This window comes from Amblyomma maculatum, chromosome 2 (genome assembly GCF_055883805.1).
Source record: "Amblyomma maculatum isolate TAMU_Amacu chromosome 2, ASM5588380v1, whole genome shotgun sequence".
NCBI classification, from domain to species: domain Eukaryota; kingdom Metazoa; phylum Arthropoda; class Arachnida; order Ixodida; family Ixodidae; genus Amblyomma; species Amblyomma maculatum.
In genome coordinates, this window is record NC_139345.1 from 75,586,783 (window position 1) to 75,601,928 (window position 15,146).

General features: G+C 44.1%; 2 protein-coding genes across 11 annotated transcripts in view; both read left to right on the plus strand.

Annotated features, from left to right (window-relative positions):
* Positions 1-3,026, plus strand: part of LOC146199044 (aquaporin-7-like) — an 85,265-nt gene extending 82,239 nt beyond the window's left edge. For all 8 annotated transcript variants that reach the window (XM_084594528.1, XM_084594529.1, XM_084594524.1 and 5 more), the window contains one exon: positions 1,049-3,026. Coding sequence is in view for 3 of the 8 variants with exons in the window: in XM_084594523.1 (XP_084450649.1) it covers positions 1,049-1,101 (53 nt within the window). In the remaining 5 variants the exon portion in view is untranslated. The remainder of the gene's footprint in view (positions 1-1,048) is intronic.
* Positions 3,027-8,575: 5,549 nt separating this feature from the next.
* Positions 8,576-15,146, plus strand: part of LOC146199045 (aquaporin-9-like) — a 50,891-nt gene continuing 44,320 nt past the window's right edge. The window contains exon 1 of one of the 3 annotated variants that reach the window (XM_084594531.1): positions 8,576-8,959. In XM_084594531.1, the coding sequence (XP_084450657.1) occupies positions 8,894-8,959 (66 nt within the window). In that variant the 5' untranslated portion in view covers positions 8,576-8,893. The remainder of the gene's footprint in view (positions 8,960-15,146) is intronic. The other 2 variants (XM_084594533.1, XM_084594532.1) reach the window with 2 other exon arrangements.

Here is a 15,146-nt window from a genome sequence, read left to right on the forward strand (position 1 = left end):
CGAGGCCTCCCATCTCTTGTCTCGTGCATTGAAGTGAAGTGCACTGGCGAAAGTCCTTTTCGAATTGCACTCGAGATGGCCATAATATTACTGAACCACAGTGCCGGGGGTAATAGCGCATTTGAAACACCAAATAATACTAATGCTGCTATCACTGTCTTATTGGCAGCCGCAGATCTCTAACTGAAACCAGGTGTCTAACAAAGGTAATTGTTGGAATTTAGTTGATTGTATCGCACCAGTAAGGCATCGCATGCTTTCTGATGTCCGCAACAAATAAATGCGCCATCATCACGAAAACCAAGCGTCGCCCACGAAACGTGGTCACAAAAAGTGGCGCTAAATAGTGGTAGCGATATATACCCCCCCCCCCCCCCCCCCCCCCCCCCGCAGAAAGAAAAAAAATAAAGCGCGTGATCAAACATAACATCGAGCGCTTTAAGCATACGCGCCCGAGAATATCGTTTTCGCTTAACAAAAACCATTTTTAATTGTTTAAATTTGTCCTGTACATTTCTTCATCCTCGTCAGTCAAGCAGGTGCTGCTTACTAATGCTGCTTCTACAAATTAGTTTTACATGATTTCCAGGTGTCTAGAATATGCATATGCACAGGCTGCAAGCACTATGGCTGTGTGTACTATGTTTTGCAAATACGGTACCCTGCGTCCTAGTTCAGTCATCCTCGTTCATCCTCGTCAGTCAAGCAGGTGCTGCTTACTAATGCTGCTTCTACAAATTAGTTTTACATGATTTCCAGGTGTCTAGAATATGCATATGCACAGGCTGCAAGCACTATGGCTGTGTGTACTATGTTTTGCAAATACGGTACCCTGCGTCCTAGTTCAGGAGAGAGATAGCTCCAGATACCTAATGGCGCGCTTGTCCTTGCATCTGTATCGTGCAATTATAAATTTAAAAAGTAAATTGAGTTTCGCGTCAGGCATTACTGACAGTTCTGAGAAGCCTCAGCTACTGTTGCGAAAATGTAGAAGTACCCTAAACTGATTTCATTGTTTTCTATTTGCCTTCTCTCTTTTTCTCCCCAGTTGAAAGCGCCATCCAAATGAGGGGCATCAAGCAGTGCGAAATCAAGAACTGAGCTGCGAAGCAAAATAATTTCAAATGGGATTACTAGAAAAAAAAAATCATGTCACACAGTTTGCACACAACCACAGGTGCCACTGCTTGATGGCCGCAAGACATCCGCATCTCATCATCGCAACGATCTTCAGTAGCCGGCCGTGCCTGCTGCCTCCGCCTGTACACAACGAATCGCGGCCGGATTTTTTCACCTGGACTCGTCCCACCCTGGTGGTTGTTCTTGCTGGTTGGTTTGCAGCGTTTTTGCAACGCGAATTTTCTCTGTTGTATGCAACACGTATGCACAGTTCCTTGAATCCAGTGTGCTTAAATTTGGCCCTTTGTTTTGTAGCGATGCACTCTTGAGCTCGGGTACCTTTGCAGACTGCCAGAGTTTACAGAAATCTCATCACCACGAATTCACTCCCTATTTCATTGTATTAAACTTTTGCTGGATATGTCCACCACAATAACTCCAACATGCTTGAAATTGCATGAGAGAGAAAGGAAAAAGAAAGACAGGTAGGCTAACTAGAAGGGTGATAACAGCACTGACCATGTTGGCCGAAACCCTGTCAAAATTTGAAAATGACAGTTATACTGAGATATCTGCTTTAACTTATTACAAAGCTGCCTCGGCATTCCTCTGGGCCCATCTTAAGGAACAAAACTTATCTGCAATATAGTGGCTCAGCTACCACATGATAGCACGAGAATGGTTAAAAGAGTTTGTTTTTATACTCACTGATCAGGTATCTTCAAAGACATGCATTGATTACCACGAGCACTGCAATTTGTCGTACACAGACAACATAATGCATCCAGACTTGAAATGTCTGCATGAAGGAAAATGCTAACACCACAGCTTCCCAAGCAGTACAGGTGCTATATTTAGAGTCTTGTTTCCCGTAGAATAAAACCGCGGAATTTGTTGATAATTACTCGTTAACATATAAGCAATCTGTTGAGATCCAGGGCCCCGCCAAAGATTTATTTTTCATAGTCTATTTTGTTGCAACTATATCAATGCATCATACACAAATTAAGCATGAAGGCCTTGTGTACTGCCCACAGTGTCATATATACCATTCCATATGTTGTTCATTTACCACTGTTGGTGTATTTTGGTTCCATAAAATATTCATTAGACTATATGTAGTCTTCTGTTCTGATATTACCTCTTTATTCAATAAGTAGAAATGATATGGCCTTTATACAACTATATTACCGGATTTGAAAGTGTCAAGTTGGCTGAACAATTGGAATTCAAACACAAACAGAAGTTTGAGTGTTCAAGACTGCACCAGAGCAAATAGATGCCATCACTCTTGCCTTCCGGTGAAGAACTAACAAAACATTTGTATCAAAAAAAATGAAGAAAAATACACAAAGGCAATTCGCACGTATGCACTTGTCACCATGCTTAAATCCTGAGCACAGCACTTGGGTGCAGAAGCATGAATGCTGCCTGCTGGGAATTACTTCTCACTAAACCGCATGCCTTACAATAAAGAAAGAGCATGCAATGCTTCTGCTTCGGTGTAATGTTATTTACTGTTGTTCTTTACGTGTGAAAAGTTTGTGTCTTGCACTTTTTTAATAATGGTCAGCCAAGTATAAAATTCCACAAAGATTATGAAAACCTGATATGTTTCCCAGGAGAGATATATAGGTACGAAGCAGACAAACAGCCTCACACTTTTTGTAATCTGCAAGTACAACACTGAAATGAAACAAGGCAGCATACCACTTCTACAGGACTGCACTAGAGAGAGTCCATGGAGCTGGCTGATTCTGTCTAATGCATGTGCGGGGCTTACATCAATGTTATTGCCTTCCACCCTCTCACTTGCTGCACTAAGTTTACAATGAAACTCAACAAGTGGTGTTTGTTGCTGTTGTTTTAATGGTGTCTTGAAATAAACTCTATTGCAGTCTGTTAAACTGGCTCTGCCTTTTTGTTCGGCATATCAGTTCAAACTGCTCTCACATGCTGCTCAAACTTGGTTCCTGAACTCCAGAAAAGCAAACATTCTGGGATAACCACATTAATTTGGCCAGACAGATAAGAAATTTAAATATCCATTCTGAAGATTAAAGCATAGTTCAATCAATAGAATAGCAAGTAAACAATGGAAGTATTTCTTGAAATTTATCTAATAGGCCAGAAGTGAACTTGATCAAAAAGGTGAGTAGGGTAAGAGAAGTTGAGCGTCATATTGCTTGCACTTTGATGAGCAACAGGGATGACGACCGTAAATCTTAACCAACAAGGTGAGGCCATTAGGCCAGAATGCTAGCATTCAATTTTAAGTGGAAAATTCATATAAGCATCAGCAGCACAAAACATGGTACAAGTAACATGGCACATTAAGATGCAAACACACATACACAGCCCTCCTCATGTTGCATGTAGTTATGAGTGTGCAAACATGCAAAATTTTTGAATAGAGAGCCAAATATCCTTTTATTTGATTTGCTCAATGAGTCGAATAGTATATATTCAAAATTCGGATAACTGAAATCCAATCTGAATAGACACGAAACTGAAAAAGAGCAAGCTGTAGACTTCTATGGTTGTTTCATAACCACGTAAAGCCTTTGTCAAAAGTTCAGAGCCCAGAGGGTTTGCTTTTAAGCCATATATTATGAGTTCTTTAACAATTGTGGAAGTCCTAACCATTGGAGAGGGTAGGATGAAAAATCTTCTTGCCTTCAGCAAGTTTGGAAACCTGGGAATGCATTATAAGCCACATGGTATGGCTCAGAAGTAGACCCCCTGGGCTCTGAACTTTTGACAAAGGGTGTACATCTATGAAGACACATTACATGCTGGTGCAAGTGATTCATTTGTATTTACTTGTGTGATAGCATTCATGATGCTCATACTTCTAGCCTCCAAGACTGGGTATGTGATAAGGTTATGCCATGTTCAGCAAGCTCTAAGCATTAATTGGCCCTCCCTTGGCAACAGGCATTCAGGCGTTGGAATAATTTCATTGCAATAAAACCAATCCAACACAATGGTCAGGTACGGGAAGCATAAGAATGCCACTCTACAAAACCACAGCCCCACCATGTCCACTCAATGATTAGGGCGCTCGACTACTGAGCCCGAGGATGATGGTTCAATCCTCGCCATGGTGGCGATGATTTGAAAGGGGAAAAAGGCAAAGGACCTACGTGCACATTAAAAACCTACAGCTGGTCGATATTAATTCGGAGCCCCCCACTGGCGGCATCCTTCATAGCTCGTCTATTTGGGATTTTAAACTCTCTATGTAGCCTACCATACTACTATACCATACAAATACCACATCCCACACCATACCACACACCATACAACACCACATTATGCCATAAAAGAGAACTGAACATGGGTTGAAGAGCCTCAGTTTTCCCGCCAAGCCAAGGTCTTCGAAGTCAAGTCCCCTTGACGAAATAAGCTTGGCTTGCAAGCTGCGGCTTCCCCTCAACCTTCGTTCCGTTCTCTTTCATACTGTGTAGCCATCTTCTTACTCTCATTATATTGCCACGACTCAAGCCACAGGGAGCCGTGAAGGTACACGGTACCGTGAAGGTAAGACCCGAGAGTCAGGCTTGCTTCTGGCTCCGATGACAGTGTCCAGTACCAGCGCGCCTCTCGAGCCAACAACCGCTTTGTCGTCGTTGGCACCAAACACAGCAGTCGCGCGGCGCGACAATATTCTACCATAATAAAGCCAAATGTTATGACAACAAATAACTAGAATTTGGCTGCACAACTTTTCAAAGCTGAGAACACATAGCTGTAGTAGTGGGAACATGCGTAGATGCACGCTACATAGTGATTGTGCACTCACTTAAACCATAAGAACAAAAAATTGTACTAGCTAGATTTTCCCTATTTAAAACAGGCACACAGCAATAAAATCTAATATAAGAATAATTACAATACTAGCCATCAAATTAGCTTCATCAAACAGGCCAAAATGCCTGTAACTAAAAAAAAACTTTGTTTTTAAAAGATTTTTAGTTTTAGCGGGCAGTTCAAAAATTTTCATTGATAGGTGAGGAATTTCACAATTAAATTCTTCTGAATTGATGCATGAGCCTTTCATCACTTGAAGGCAAAGGGCAAGACTAAAGCAAACATTCTCAATCATATAAGTAAGAAAGGCTACAAACACTAAAATAAATATAGATTGATGAACAGATTATAGCGTATATGTGCAGGCATGAGCATATTTAGGGACAAGCAATGATTATTTGTTAAGAAAAGGCCGAAAAGTCCAGCAGTGAAGGTAAGTGACCAAACATTTTTCCTACAATAAGTGATACCTAATTTAAAGCAATTTAATTGCCTAACCTGAATTGTTCGCAAAAAAAAAAAATACTCAGTTTGACAAAACAAGATTTTGGTATTTCTAGGGTGGTTTCTATTATGTGCTGTATGACTATTAAGAACAAAGCGAAAGACACCAAAGTGTCGTCGCATGGAAGCACTAAAATGTGAAATAATGAGGTCAGAAATCGCACACTGTAGCGTTAAAGGGCACATTTAGGGCACGTTTATAGTATATGGTGTGTACAAATGTTGCAAAAGTCTGCTATTTCACATGACACTAGTCCTTTTGCAGCTTGGCTGCTTCAGTCTTTGACAGCACATCTCCAGCTGAAAGCTTGCCAAATGCTTGAAGCAGCTTATGGAACTTTTGCAACTTAAATAATTTTGCAATGTCACAAGGCATGCTGGTAATATCCTTAGTCTCATCTAAAACAAAGCGGGTTGCAGTGTTCAAGATTACTCTATTTCTTCGGATAGCCTCCTGAACTTGTGCCATGCCAAACCACGGCACCCAGGAAAATTCATTCTTGAACTTAGTTAAAGAATAGTTTTTTTTCAAGCCATGTGATAACAGCACAAGGGGTTGGTGCACGGTCATTTCAAATTGGGAAGCATAGTCATTTAAGATTAGCGTCTCAAGCGTGTCATTTTGTCTAAGCATATCTGCAAGGCACTTTTCAGCATGCTCATCCACATTAGGACAGACAATCTCCAAATACTGCACCGTTTTGTTCTGTGAAAGAGCATCAGCAAGCACACTGACTGCATCTTTCTGTGTAGCCTCTAATGTGAATGTGAGATGCTTCAGTGATGTAGTTTTCCTAAAGAAGTCAGCAAGAATTGGCGCCGTGCTGTCATAGCAAGGCAGAGGCATTGGCAAGCACAACTCTTCAACAGAGTTATTTTCACCAAGTGCTTCAAAAAGCTGTTTCTGTGGTTCGACAGATATCTCTTGGAGGCCTTCAAGAGAAACTCTATGAATCATACTCGAGGTCTTCACAGTGTTTGCAAGCTCAAATATCCCTGCGTCACCCCACGTTGCAGTAATGCGCTCAAAAGATTTAAGCTCACCAAAAACTTTGACTAATCGTTCACTCTCATTGTAACACAAGTCTGACTCTCCATCGCCAAGAATTACACCAAGAGCATCTTCGGAGAAGTCATTGGTACATATGTGGCCAATCTCCAGTCTTTCAAGCACATGATTGCCAGCAAGTGCCTGGGCCATTGAGATGACAGCAGATGCACCAAAACGATTTCCAGCCAGATTCAGTTTTTTTAGCACAGGATTCGCAGAGATGGCTTGAGCAAATACTTCACCAGTAGCACTGGTCATCTTGTTTTCAGATAGATCGACCTCCTCCAAAGATTTGTTCACCTTAAGCATTTGTGCAATGGCAGCTCCTCCAGCATCACCGATTTCGCAGTGGCACAGCTTAAGATACTTAACATGGCAATTTTTTGTAAGAGCAGATGCAAACGCTTCTGCGCCACGATTGTAAATGTAGGCATAGTAGAGCTTCACAGAGTGAACCGTAGAATTGTGTTCAAGAGCGACTGTAATAGCCTGGAGGCATTCAGGGTTTATATCTTCTTCAAAGAGCAGCTGGAGTTCCTGAAGGGTGTGTGTTGTTTGCAGCAGTTTGCTAATACCACCTCCTACAGCAGGTACCAAGTGTTCACAACTCCAAGAAAGCATTTTCAGACGAGGAAGGCTGCACAGCACATTCATTAGGCAAGCAGGTGCATCATCACACACTGTTGCACAGTGAAGGAACACAGCTTCAAGTTGATGGTTCTGTTCAAGAACACGAGACAAATTTGCAAAGCCTGAGGAGTCCAGCTTCAGTTGTTGAAGCTTAATGCGCTTTAGCTGGCTCATTTCAGAAAGTGCATCTATAAACTCTGCCGAGGAGTAAGGGTCTAAGGAACAGTGGAACAAGTTCAGTACTTCAAGGGAGCCATTTTCCAAGAAGGCACGTTTCATTAGAGGGAAGCAGTGGACGAGGAACAAATGATGCGTGATTTTCACCTTTCTGATGCACGGGTGCGTCTTCAGCGCCCAGTAGAAGGCCACGGCAGCCTTCTGCACAAATTCGTCCATTCCACTCACATAACGGTGAGTATTTATTGACAACAACGCTAACTTCCCAGGCTCAAACTCGCGCAGCTCAATGCCAACAGGATTGAGTATCGCATTCCACACTGTTAGTTTGGCTATCACACCAGTGATATTACAACCGTTGTCGAAGAATGGTACGTCGAGGCTGTCCGATGCCGTCACACGAAGCCTCATAAGCACATCATTGATGAACTCTGAATCATCGCGCACAGGCACCACAACGTCACTATCCACACTCTCTTGCGTGCTGCTAGATCTCTCTGAATTGTCCATATCCATTGTAAAACTACTTGCTGAATGTGCACGGTTTGCGAAGCACCACAGATTTCTGAAGAACGGGCATCTTCGGCATAGCAGTCACAAAGCTACCAGCTTGATTTAAACTTTACCAATCTTTCTTTCCAGTTCCCGCATTACCAGAGCCAGCGTCAACAATAAAAGCTTGAATCATCAAGACAATACCAGTAAAGTTGTAATCAACTGCCTCGCAATCAGTCACTAAAAACGAGTATCACGATACGAAGGTTCTCCAAATTCCCGCGAACCGGCGGTGCGAGCAAGTGCTGCTACTACACACACACGAAGTCTAAAAAAACCTCTACTTTTACGGCAGAGACGGTTGAAGTGACCATATTCATTTTGTCACAACTGACATTGGAAAAAGAACGCTATGCGTAACCTACGCACCTGCTACTACTATCGTACTACGCATTACGCTCCAACAGCAAAAGCTTGCGAAGAAGACAGATTGGGTTTGGCTTGACTCTTTACACTGTGACAAAAACTTTCTCTCGATAAAAAAAAAATAATATTTATCAAGGATACTCCATTTGAAGTACATATCTTCTTTGATCATTGTATGTCTAATTCCTTAGGTATATTAACTTTATATTTGATGGCCAAAAACAAAAGCAATTCTAGTTTCGTTTTCGCGTTTTCGCACTTGGAGTGGTGGCGCCATCTGTGTTATGAAGCAAGAATGCTTAAAATCAAAACCGAAAGCGCCTCCAACCGTGGCTCTCGGTAAGCCGGTGTGTATAAAAATGCCCCAGCCCCATTGGTGAAGCGGGAAAAGCACCCAGCATCATCAAGCAGTCTCGAGCTCGAGTCGCGCGAGAGGTCCCGAGTCGCAGCCAGCGCCGTTCGCGAAGAAAAAGCTCTACGGCTGTTTCAGCGAACGAGGTGGACGGCGGCTGGAGAGCGGGGATGCCCGGCCGAGTCGCAGCTCGGCGATGATATCGGCTTGACCCCGTCACTGCGGAGAAGCCCAGCGCCAGTGAAGCGGCGGAGAGGTCGCGCGGTTCAGATCGGCTTGACAGCGCCAGACTAGGTCGTGAGACCTCACCGACAGGAGGCTCCAAGATGAAGATCGAGAACCTCCTAGTGCGGCAACTCATCCACGAGTTCCTGGGCACGGCGGTGCTGATTGTAAGTCGTGTCACGTTTTATTTTGCCTCAACTGATATTAATTTTCATGTAGCCAGTGCCGGTACAAACCTACAAATACGACATCGCCGCGCGTCTGGTCGTAGCAAATTTCTGACAGGTGGTGGGAGATTCAAGTTTGTCAGATGAATTAAGGTGGCGCTGAGCTTCCACCTTTTCATTTACATTTGCCGTCCTTATAATCAGAATAACTGTCGCGTTAATTGGATGCCGATTTGTTCCTACTCACACAATGACCACGTGGAGCGTCTCCTAATTAGGTTTAGTATTTCCGCAATTATTATAGATTAAGTACTGTACAAGCGATTGCGAGAGTCCAAGGTCAGCGCAGGGGGCACACATTTGGAGCATTCTCAGTTCCGAAATTCTTACTCGGCGCTGAAGCTCGTTTGATCTCTGAATACTTATTTTGATGTTCTGCACTGGACCGGGAAGGTTAGCATCAAGCACGAAACGACTTCTGTTAAAACAAATTTAATTTGTCTGGTGTAATTGATCCGTGTAGTTGCGGTATGTGTCATTTATAACAATTCGATGGAGCGACGATCGAAGTGCTGTCGCCGTATGCGCTTGAGCCTCTAAGAGAGTTTTAACATGTAATAATCAGTTTATACATAGAACAAGAACGATTCAAAGTGCACATATATCTGGCCTAAGATGTGTCACATCCGATTTTTACTGTTATCTATGCTTGCAGTGTTGCTTTTTTTTTTTTATTGTATTACGCCTCCAGATTGAATTTAATAACTAAGGATACAAATGGAAGAAAGGAACGAATCACCCAAGCGTAGTTCCAGCGCCCCGGCCATGTTAAACAAGCTGACCGTAGCAGCTTTCCTGCATGAAAACTTCGTCTTCTGCGCTTTGCACGCCTCCATGTTGTACAGGGTTTGTTTACGTGGCCGGTGGTCATTTAATATGTCCCCTCTAGAGACACAGCAAGAACAGCATTCAGTGCCTTGTGCACATCAGTGCAGAAAGCTACATACAGATCGCCCATTTCGAAACTAAGGGCAATGAGCACGTGGCGCTCAGCACGTGCTAATAATGGTGTGTGTATAATATATATATATATATATATATATATATATATATATATATATATATATATATATATATATATATATATATATATATATATATATATTATAATCATTTCAGAAACGCGGTTTAGATTATTTCACTGATATTTGAAATCGATGCTGGGCCGTTCTGCAAATTGGAAAGGGCTTTGATTCGTATTATGCAACACGACGTCATCACCACGAATGTATTCCAGTGGCGTCTAAATGTCGCCTTAACGTGCATAGCTAGCACGTGCTAGCATGGTGCTAGCACGTCATTAAAAGCTTGAACTTAGACAAAATATCCTATTGATGGATTCTCTTCTCTACGCGGAGTAACATGCATGAATGTCACCGACACTCAGTTCGCGTTTGACCGAAGTGCCGTGTTTAACCTGGTATAGGTAGCCGTAATTTCAGCGAAATCATATTTGATATCGAAAAATTGATTCGGTCGAAAAGGAGAAATTGGTCGCTGCGTCGGAAGGTATGCGCGCGCGTGAACGCACGAGATATGCAATGGTTAAAAACATAGCTTTTTCGAGAGCCCATTAAGTGCACAGAATACACCATAGAAGTGAGCGTTTGCCCTGAACAGCTTGAACGGACGATCGTGATTGCTGCGTTGCGTCAGGCTTGTCTTTGCAGATGCTAGTTAGAGAACATTCTTTCATTGAATGCACAGTGAACCGACAATATGAAACAGAGCAGGAAAGAGAGATAAACAAATTATATATGGGTATAATTTGCAGAAGAAATCCATTGTCCTCCAACAGATATGTCATTGGAAGTGAATCATATTCACAAACATGGCTTGTTATCTGAAAGGAAGAAAGCTCCTGGAGAGAGAAAAAAAAAAAAAAAACATAAGAGCATAAGTGCGCACAAGAAACGAAAAAGCAAACACGCAGCCGCTGACGGGACTTGGGTTTGCTACGCGAGCAATGGCAATCCGGAGAGACATCTCAGGAACGCCTCGCGTGTTTGCTGATGCACTGACATTTGCACTTACGGCCGCGAAGACGCTTTCAGTCTGGCACCTGTACAATGGACGAACCCATCTACTCTTGGTTATTCCGTGACGTCTTCTCAATCAAACGCGCGCACTTAATGCCCCAGCGAGCACGCCCCCCACCCCCCTTGATGGATTTCGGAACTTGGTGCGCCTTCGGAGATTTGGCGTCACATCGCAGTGCGAATACCGTCAAGGCGGTGCACTGTGGCACGCTTGATCGGTTTTCAATCAGTAACTACTCGTTCACTTCTGGCCAAATCTTATGGTTTGCTGAAACATCTCCTAATTGCATGACAAAAGGCATCGAAATGTGGTCCTCCGAAGGTTCGTTTATAGGCAAGGGTGGCTTATCTCCGGTCCACTGTTATGCTGCCTGAAGTGTATAAAATTTCGGCAGCAGTACCGACGTCACGTGAATTACGAACAAATTACCACAGTTCAATATGGAATAATAATAATAATAATAATAATAATAATAATAATAATAATAATAATAATAATAATAATAATAATAATAATAATAATAATAATAATAATAATAATAATAATAATATATCAAAATGATGGTAAGACGTCCTCTACCGCTTTCAGACATCCAACATGCATGCTGGAGATATTCTTTCGAACAGCGGATCAGAGCGCCAATTAATGAGTGAGCTTAAGAATGCAGTAGTTGATCACACTTAAAACCAGAAAGAAAAACCAGCGCTCACCCGTAAAAGGCAGCTTGTTCCTAACGAGCTACAGCAATACATATACATGGAGGTCGCGAAGCAACAGCGCTTCGCTGTTTCTTTATGATCGCTCTAATAGCAATCCTATTGTTCCTCCGGTCTATTTTACGTCAAAATGCGTTCCCGCTTTCAGCCTTCGCTGCTGTATTCCGCGCACCTGAACCTCGACACGTGTCGTGGAAAGGAAAAAAAAAAAAAAATCTCGGAGTGCTTCAATTGTTCCGTACTTAACTACTGCGTATGTGCTTCTTCGTCGGTGTGTATAGCACGGGCACTCTTCGACGACGTTACGGCCGCCTATATAAGATCATCGTCACCCTTGAGCAATTAGGGCGCATTGACGCTCATATCAACTGACGCGACCCTTTCGTGGGCGTTTTGGCACCACGCAGGATCGACCTCACGACTTGGGCTCCCCAAGGTCAATTGAAGGGCGTGACCGCTTTTATAAACGACAGCTCAGTCCCGCTGGCTGTCGTCGACTGCGCCAAGATGCGGCTCCCAGCGCAACACCCCCTCAACCCTCCTCTCTCCAGCAATGCCTTCATCCTTTGTTCTCTTTTCTCTGGAACACGGAGATTGGCTTCAGTTTAGCGCGTCCATTTAAACTTCGTCGAAATCGGATTAGTGGAACGGTTGCCCAAGGCGTCTGGGGCTATGAAATACTACGTGCATTGGATCCTAGATTGAGGATTAACTGTGCACCATGATCTGCCAGAAATAGAGGTGCTACTCTTTTTCTTGTCTCCCATTTGACTCCTATTAGGGATAAAAGGACTTTATTTTTTATTTTTTTTGCATCATCATAGAAGCCAAATGCGCACGAAAAATCAAAAAGTAACTTCAAGTTTTATGGAGGCATAGCGTGACCAAGTATGTGGCCATAAGAATTTCACAAAACCGTTCCCAATAATTAGCTGAAACTCATAACTGCATTGACACGTTTATTAACATACCGGGCACAAGCAATGATAAGGGCCAGGACGCCCAGAGATCCATGCTTTGCCGCCATAACACGGGATTAACTTAACGGTAGCGGCCTGGGGTGCTTTAGTCGTTTCACAGAGCTTGGGGCAGAGTTGCGAACGACCACAGAACGCCTTTCATTGTCCTCCATCAAGGCTGTGTGATCGTCAAGGTTAGCGGGAACAAATGAGGGATAGCAGTAAAAATAGGCCTCATTGTTTTTTGCTGCTTCTCGCGAGTTGTGTCCGTTAGTAGCGCACCAAACGATCGACACCGCGGTCTTAATTCTCTTATCCGTCCTCACTCGGTCCGCAGAGCCACTTCATTTACTAAGTAATGTCTTTTAATGTTCTCCGGCACTCTCCATTGCGGTAGATGAACTCGACCCTGCCGATTAAGCTGATAACGCGACAACGGGGCGCGGTCCGCTGCAACACTGCACTTGATTTCGTCACCGCCCCTCGCGAAATCGATGGAGAGCTTCTCTCCCGATAGGACGTCCGAAAGCATCACGATCTTCGTTTTGCATACAATCTTTCAGGACTTGATTTAGTCCCAGGTGTTATCGTAAGCGTGCTGATGCTTTCTTTACCCGTTTTAAGTCTATCTCTATCCGAACACGGTCGGCCTATTATAGTTTCTGATAACTTAATTTGTTCGACTACAAATTTATTCGCCGAATTGACCCTGCCATCTTTGCCACATTCGATGCAATAATGAACGAAGCTTATAAATTCCGTTTTCTCGGTTTTCTATTTTTCTTTCAGCGAGAAACTGATTTCTCGTAACTCTTTTTATATTCATTAAGACAGCTAAATCGCTTTAATATTACTGTTGTCTGAGCGTGGTTTCCTGGCTTATAACGTTTAAACAAGGCATTAATGAGGAACTAACATAAGCATCTCTCACAAAGAGTATACGCCGTCAGCGCCTTGCTTTTCTCCACGGCACTTGTAGGTGATGCAACGCCTAGTGAGCCTTGAGCCAGCCCTACTAACCCAGGGCGCGAAGTAGTGCGGGTCGATGTATATATATAAATGCATAAGAGTGGGCGGCTGCGAGTTTAAGTGCGTGCATGTGTCACTGCGAACAACGGCTGCTGTTCCTCCTTGGCCGCCATATGTGGGTCACCGACTTGCGTCTGCGTGCTTGCCGGCACGTTGCGTGCGGGTCTGCCAAAAGCAGACGCACGTGCAGTGTCTGCAAAATCGGTGACGTCAGGCCCCAGGCGATCAATGGAGTTACGTCACCGGGGTCTGGCTCCGGCTGCCTCCGCTTTGCGGGCTGACTACTGTGACTACGTCACTACGTCGACAGTGGCATAGGCACAGGGGCAGGGCGGAGCGTGCTCCGGTTGGCATGGCAACCATCGCATACAAACACTGCAGGCGGTCCTCCTCTATTTCCATTAGCTCCGAGTGGAGCCGGGGATCCGGTTAGGTGTTCTGTCGCCGGTCAGGGAGGGTTGTAATCATCCCCGCTGGAGGGCAAACGAAGCGCGCACCGGGGGTTCAGCGTGCGTTGCTTGAGGGGGCTATGGTCAAGATGGAAAAGTGAACGCCTAGATGCTCAGGCAAACTGGCCGAAGCTTCTAAAAGACTGAATTTTGGCTTTGAATGCGTTTTTCTTGCTCTTCGTTCGGTATCCTTATACGCTTATAGCGGTATATGCTTATGCGCTCGTCTATTGAGCGGCCTTCCTGCGCGCTTTTGTTTTTTATGTATCCGAACTCTCGGCTGCTAAATTATTCACTTGGGAAGCAGCTACCCGAGAGATTCGCGGTGATGCAACAGCAATCGACGCCTGAGGGAGCCCCGGTCCCATATATATCTACGAGAAGATTATCTTCCGAGGCCCGCCACCTGTACGCGCGCGCATCGGCCTTGGAGTGCGCAGAGGCTTACGCCTTTGCTACGTTTTTTTAGGACTAGCCGTTTTTTTAACTTCAAGATCACTGTACTAGCGAAGAAGTTGGACGTCGGATACCGATTACATTGCTCATCGGAACTGTCTCAGACGGTTAGTTTGTTCCCTTAACGTTCTTGCTCTACGAAGAAACGAAGGCGAATTTAATGGGCGAGAGACAAAGCACGGCGCCGGAGTTCGAGGGCGTACAGTCTTCTGCACAGCTGGGCGCCGCAGCAAAGGACACAATGCGCAGTATCAAAGAGCGCGCTATTAGGCGTGACCTTTGCGAGCACTGCTCGCCGGTGTAGTCTGTATGCAGAGAACCCTTAGAACGTCTTGATGCATTCGAATATGCTGCGGTCTGCGCATTAACGAATGTGACCGAGCCGCCTTTTGGCTTTTTGCCTCGCTTCCCCATAAACCGAGGACTCGTATTTTTATTGTCACCAGCCCAGTCTTTGAGAGCCGCGCTATCGAGCCAG